The 7389-nt window shown below is 40.9% G+C and overlaps 1 protein-coding gene across 1 annotated transcript; it reads left to right on the plus strand.

Annotated features, from left to right (window-relative positions):
- Positions 1-565: 565 nt before the first annotated feature.
- Positions 566-7102, plus strand: LOC146688455 (uncharacterized). The gene is made up of 4 exons (XM_085439097.1): positions 566-869; positions 3772-3918; positions 4035-4184; positions 5938-7102. Exons 1-4 carry the CDS (start codon positions 698-700, stop codon positions 7032-7034), a joined length of 1566 nt encoding a protein of 521 aa, XP_085295223.1. The 5' UTR covers positions 566-697; the 3' UTR covers positions 7035-7102.
- Positions 7103-7389: the final 287 nt, after the last annotated feature.

A 7389-nucleotide genomic window follows, 5' to 3' on the forward strand; every position in this document is an offset into this window, starting at 1 on the left:
TGTGTCTGAGTGGGAGACCAGAGGTCACATTAACATGTGTGTCTCTGTATTAACAAACATGCCATATTGGCCCAGTTTATTTTTCTTATCATTGTTGTGAGGAGACTGTCATGATATGAGTGAACAGTTGTTGTTTAAGGTGCAGTTCATGTGGAAGCCACCGGAGGGTGGTGTGGAGATAATAAAAAAGTGATGGCTAAAACCTAAGACGGTGTCATGTCTGCTCCCTGAAGCAATATCGTAACAGAGACCATAAATAGCATTTGGATTTTCTGTTGTACAGTTCATTTGCTGTTATGGATAAAAAGTGTCTTTTTTTGTTTCCAAACAGCTGATAAATATTCGCTGATAGCTGCCAACATCTGTGAACATAATTTTATAAAGTGGTTCTATATAGTAAGTAACTGTTAATATAGAGCGTTATTAAATTTATTGCTAATGCAATCATATGGCACACTGACTTCTGAGGGAATTTTAGATGCACTCATCATCAGAAAGGTTGTCGACCCCTGTAATAGATCCATACACTGATATATATAACGGAACAAAACGTTCACCTGCTTTTATAGCCGGAACTTTATAATGTGACACACAGAGGAAACAGTCCTGGCGCTACGTCTAAGTTAGCCGCTTGTTGAAGCTGGAAAACGGTTGCATTCGCGTATAACAGAGAAATATTTGAGCTGTCAAAGTAACGATGTGTTCCGTTGAGTATTTGCGAGAGTTTGTTAGCGAGAGACTAACGGCTGCTGCTGAAGAGATATTCGGCGTCTTTGTTAAAACGATGGTCCAGAATGAGGCCGAGATCAGTCAGCGCAGACTGCAGGATATCACTGTGAAGTTCCCCAAAATAAAGTTACACAGAATCGGTAGGTAACGCTCCGATGGTGTTAATGAACCCAGAGTGGTACTGCTATGTGTTTGAGTACTGGTGAGCTGATGGACGGCGCTACCGAGCATGCTCACGTCTGTGATGTGATTCTTAGGTAAGCGTTAGTGAGGTTTGGGGTGTGTCCAAATTCAGGGGCTGCATCCTTTAAAGGACCCGGCCTGCCCGTGCACGAAAGACGGGAAGACCGGAAGTTAGCGGCTTCTGTAGGTCTAACCTAAGACGCGCGCCTCCTGTTGCCTAGCAACCGTGACAGTACCTGTTACACCCTTGGTGACCAGCATGCTCGACAGAAATAGAGAAAATCTTTATTTTGTGACTTTTATTGGAGAAATTGAGATGTTTCAGTGTCCTGTGATGATTCACCACAGCCATGGGCTGAGTCACAACGGTAATGTTAACTTCCTACATTATTAAGCCTGCAGCTATTGATTCTTTTCTAATGATTATACCATCAATTAATTGAGTAATCTGATAAGAAATACTTTTGTCTTATTAATGAGCAGTTATAAATATTCAAAAGAGAAACCAAAATGAATAGAATAAACTCCTCATTGGTTCCATTTTAGAAATTGCAATGTTTTAAACTACATACAACATCTATTTGTACGTGCCATATTTAATAAAAACAATTCTTGAAAGAAAACATTTTAAATAAATAAATTTTTATTTATATAGCACCTTTCAAGACAGAATCACAAAGTGCTGCACATAAGATTGCAAGTCTTGCTACTGAGTCCACAGTTCTTAATGTTAGGGGGGAGAGTTCCACAGTCTGGGGGCCACAGTGGCAAAAGCTCTGTCACCCTGAGTCCTCCTCTTAGTATTTTTTTATAGCAAGTAAGCCCTGATCAGATGACCTCAAAGACCTGCTGGGGACATCGGGCTGTAGCAGATCAAAGATGTAGGCTGGTGCCAGTCCGTGCACAGCTCTGTAGGTCAAGACCACGATCTTAAAATCGACTCTAAATTTAACAGGAAGCCAGTGTAACTGAGATAATAACGGTGTCACATGTGAGTACTTGCAGGATTTTGTCAAAAGCCTCGCTGCAGCGTTTTGCACAACCTGCAGCCGATCCAGTGAACCTTTGCTTAGACACATAAACAGCGAATTACAATAATCCAAGCGTGACGAAATAAATGCATCTATAGCAATCTCGAGTTCAGAGCGAGATAAAACCGGGCTCAGCTTAGCCACATTTCTTAAATGATAAAAACAAGACCGAGCCAGAGATTTCACATGCCAAGGTGTCAAAGGTGACACCTTAATTCCTGATAGAGGATTTAACATAGAGTGAGAGAGGACCGAGGGCTTTCACTATCTGCGATAGAAACCTATCAGGGGCGCATACGAGGACTTCGGTTTTCCCCTCGTTGAGTTGGAGGAAATTTGCAGCCATCCAACGTTTGATCAAATCTAAGCAATCATTCAGACGCTGAAGCTTAGATAAATCCTCGGGCATAAAAGAAACGTACAACTGAATGTCATTAGCATAATTTTCTTAAATGCAAAAAAATACAAATAATCTCAAGTATGGTCAAAATCTATATGCAATCTAAACGCAGGCATAAAAAAATTAGTGTCGAGGATTATTTATGATCACATTGCTTGATGAATCGTAGTCCTTCATCTCTCCCCTTGCAGCTGGACGCTTGCAGAGGGAAGTCAAAAATGGCAGTTGACCAAAAATAGCAGCAAACATTTATCAAGTATCAGTTAACTTGCGAGGTGAAAACACAATTTTGAGTTCAAATTGCATGGACTTGTTTTATATGTTTTAAACAAAGAGAAAGGGGAAACGGGACATCCTGCTGATATGTTCAGGTTGTATGATATAAGCATGACAAAAACAGAACAGAAACTGGGTGAGTGTTTCTCCATTCACTGTCAGTCTTGTTATTTGTTGCTCTATACAGGATGAGAACACATTCAACTAAAACACAGCATGGTTAAGTTAGTCCTTTGTTTTATCTTGGGATAAGGTGGGGCTCTTTAAAGGGCCACACATTACACACCAGTTTTTAGTTAGGATCGCTAATATGATGAGTATCACAGACACTCAGATTCATCCCATCACTGTCACTGACCACTAACACTACCATGCAGTGGTTTCTATCTTTTTGACATTACTCTAAGAACAAGATTTCTTAATCATCAATCATCCTCACGATTTAAATTTGTAACGCTCTCAACCCCCAGAATTAACAGAATTTGGACAAACTGCCCGAAATGCATTGACAGAGATATTTCAGGGATATAGACTCAGTCTGCGCTCCATATGGGTTAATTGTTAAATGCGTTAGTTGTGATGACGGCACATTAACGCTGACAGCACTAAAAAAATATAAAGTCCCCAATTTGGGATTTCTTTGGCTTTAAACCAAATAAAAGAGGTAAACCTAAGGATGTAACCAAAGTGGTGTGCCGCTTGTGCAGACGTATAGTGCGAGCAAAGCTCTCAAACACGACTAACTGACATGAGCATGTACATGTCCACCATCCGGCTGAGTATGCTAGGCTATCACCAGCTTCTGCAGCTCTCTGAGGAGGGGCATTTGCTCGCAGATCAAAGAGGGTGCTGTTAAAACAGCGCTATTATTTTTTTTTCTGTTGACTTCTATGAGATCCATCATGATTAGCAAACCTAGTCATGGGAAAATAAATAAATAAATCGCCCTTGTAAACACTATCGTCAATCGTCGATATATTGTCCAATTGCCCAACCCTAGGCTGATCATTTTCATTTCTATCACACGATGTGGATCCTCTTGGTCCTAACACTCTATACTCCTTATCAGTATAGATCAGTGTTTCAGTACTAAGTATGAGTGTTTTTCTGTCATCACACATGTAACCTTGTTTTGTCCCTTTGTCTCGATAGACCTCCCACAACAACTTGTCATTAATAATAAAGATGAGGCTCTTATAGAGCAGCAGCAGCACTGTAACCAGGAAAGGAACTCCAGATTGGTCCAGGAGGAAGCAGAGCCTCTCCTGATAAAAGAGGAGCAAGAGGAAGACTGTTCCAGTAAGCTGCTTGTATTAACAGAGACCAGCACCTTTATGGTGACTTTAACTAATTAGGAGTGGTTGATGAACCCGACCCAAACGTTAACCAGTTCCTCTCTCAAACTTCTCCTGTAGTGGACACCAGAGACCAGCAAGGAACTAAACATGTAGAAATGGGATCAACCACCAATGAGGAGCTGAAGCCAAAGAAGAAATGTCACAGAACCAAAAATTACAATGTGGACATCTCTCCCATGTCAGGGAGTCACTGTAACATGGACACAGGTAAGAAATCTGTACATATAACGATCGCTCCCAAGGCCCGGCCCGGACAAGCAGCAGCAGGATTATAACCATGTTTAAGCTCAACTTTTAAAATATCAAGTATTAAGTGTCTTTGGTGCCTAGATGAAAATCAGTCAGAGTGTAGCAGTTAGACATCTGGTGCTTTTCTAAACAAATGTTCTTGCTGTTCAAGAATTGGACGACTTGTTCCTGTCGTGTTTCTCTCTAAATGCTGCGTCCTCATCACCAGCTGTAGCCCTGGCATAGCTGCAGTGTGTCCAACCCAGTGAGAATAAGATCATCAGGATTATTGAACGGGAATATTGTTCATCAATCCTTTGTTCAGTTCAGTCTACTGATCCCTTTGACTGTGGCCTCCTCCGTTAGGCTCACGAGGTTAACCTGCTGGTTTACACTGTGCTGACCACAACTAAGAAGCTCACGTCTTGGTTTCTTAGACATGTTTCGTTTTGTTTTTCAGTCAGAGAAAACAAAATATCTACAATATTAAGTCGGGGTTAGAGGAACATTTCTCTGTAGCCACCACGTCACCATACGCTTCCCAGAAACCCCAAATGGTCAAAAGTAGAATTATAACATCACCGTACTCTCAGCAATATTCAAATTTTAAGTGGATGGTTCAACAAAAATGTGTTGATTCAGGAAGGACATTTGAGCCCCTTCACACGCAGAGAAAAGCTAGTTGGAAAACACTGGCAGCCATCTTGAAAACCCATCTTGTGGTTTGTTGTAGGTTCATGTTCAAATTTCTGTCCACTGTTCACTCTTTGTGTCTCTTTGTAAGTGAGGTTTATTTATTAAGCGCTTTTCATAGACAGGCAGTCACAAAGCGCTGTACACAAAGGTTACAATAAAGAAAACATTAAGTAACAAAATAGACAATATAAACAATGCAAATTCAAAACAATTCAGAAGTGTTGATTAACAGAAGGCCTGTTTAAATAATAAAGTTTTAACTGCTTTTTAAAGGATTCCACAGAGTCAACCAAACGTAACTGTGGTGGCACGACTGAAAGGCTCCGCCCCCTTTCGCCTTCAGTCGTGTTCGGGGAGAAACCAACAAACTCTGAGCCTGTGAGCGAAGACAACGAGCAGCAGAGTATTTTATAAGAAGCTGGGGCCATTTAGTGCTCTGTATGTTAAAACAAGAATTTCATCATCTATTGGGAGCCAGTGTGAAGAATATAAAATGGACTACCGTTAGCCAGAATTCATTTGTTTACATGTGAGCAGCTGATAATAGTTAAACTTTCTTTGTCTGGCCTGGCTTTCTGCTTCAGGCTTCGTGTGCGCTCACATAAAATGAGGTGTTTCATACACAGATTACTCCAATCAGAAACTTTATCAGATGAAAATAATAAAATGTTGATTAAAGATCTGTACAGAATATAAAAAATGTGTTGCAAATAAGAGAAAATTCATTCTGCAGGGACTCTTTCATCTTGGGATTTTGAGCGTGAAGCAGTAAAATAAATATTTCAACTCAAGTTGATTGTGTTAATCCTGCTGTTTATTTTTAAAATGACAGCTGCACATTAGAGCGCTGAAGTTCGAACTAAAACATCTACCCTAACCTGGACCTACAACATGCTGCACACCAAACAGCTTCAGCTGAAGTGAAACCTGAACCCACTGGTGTTAACAATCCGTTGGCCGTCACAAAATTTGCTTAGATCTTCATTTGTATATGAATACAGCACTGACTGTTTTATGTGCCACTTTGTCTCTCCAGACCAGCTCCAGCAATATGTCTGCAAGGAGGAGGTTCTCGAGGACTTGTACCTCTTTAACCTGGAGAACTCTGGTCTGGATCAACAGGACGTTGGATCGGCTAAGATTAAGGAAGAATGGACGGAACTTTGCACAAGTCAGGAGAGACAGGAGCTTGTAATTGACCAGGAAACCAGTCCATTAACAGTAATTTATGAGGAAAAAAACTACTGCCAGCCGAAACCAAGCAGTCACCTGCTCCTCTCTCACAACTCTCTACATCAAAAAAGAACATCCACAGATGACAAACCATATTCTTGCAACACTTGTGGGAAAAGATTTAAATATGCATCAAAGCTAAAAATACACACGAGCATTCACACAGGTGAGAGGCCATTCTCGTGTGACGCATGTGGGAAAACATTCAGGAGAAAGGATAACTTGTTGGTCCATATAAGAACTCACACCGGTGAGAAGCCATATTCCTGCAGCATTTGTGGGAAAGCATTTAGAGACAGCTCAAATCTGATATATCACATTAGATTTCACACAGGTGAGAAGCGATACTCGTGTGAAACATGTGGGAAAAGATTTTATCATAAAGGCAATTTAACAGTGCACATGGTGACGCACACAGGTATAAAACCTTACCACTGCAAGATTTGTGGAAAAAGATTTGCTTGCTTAGCAAACTTGAAAATTCATGCAAGGACTCATACGGGTGAGAAGCCATATTCTTGTGCGACATGTGGCAAAACTTTTAGTCAGAGGACAAATCTGAAATTCCACACAAGAATCCACACAGGCGAGAAGCCGTATTCCTGTAAAACATGTGGGAAAAGTTTCATTCAAATGAGGGATTTGACCGTGCACATAAGGACTCACACGGGTGAGAAGCCCTATTCCTGTGTAACCTGTGGTAAGAGCTTCAGTCAGAACAGTCATTTGAATGTCCACATGAGAACTCACACAGGTGAGAGGCCATATTCTTGCAAAACTTGTGGTAAAACTTTCAGTCAAAATAGTCATTTGACTGTCCACATGGGGTCTCACACAAGTGAGAGTTCTTGCAAAACATTTGCAAAAACTTTTAGTCAAAATGAGAACTCACACAGCTGAGAGGCAGCGCCTTTGCAAATCTAGCAAAGGTTTCAGTTTCATGTCAGCAGTTGGCAAAGAATCACATTAAACTGGATCTCTACACCGTTAGCTTCTTTACTTGAATCTGTGGAACATGCCAATGACAGCAGAGTTTGACAGGCATAAAAGAGTATTTTGCACCAACAAGGAGCTATTAGCTAAAAAAGTAGCATAGTGTGCAGTGTGTCCTTAAATAACCTGAAACTACACAAGAAAGTGTGGCAGTAATAGGGTGACTGTCAAGCAGCCATTCTTAGAAAGGAACACTTCAAGGATGCTAAATTACACAAGAACTAGACTGAAAATGAGCAGCAGCAGGGCATTTGGGGTGAGA

This window comes from Copadichromis virginalis, linkage group LG18, assembly GCF_057382275.1.
Source record: "Copadichromis virginalis isolate Kocher_CV1m ecotype Utaka linkage group LG18, C_Virginalis_male_GT1.1, whole genome shotgun sequence".
In the NCBI taxonomy this organism is placed as follows: domain Eukaryota; kingdom Metazoa; phylum Chordata; class Actinopteri; order Cichliformes; family Cichlidae; genus Copadichromis; species Copadichromis virginalis.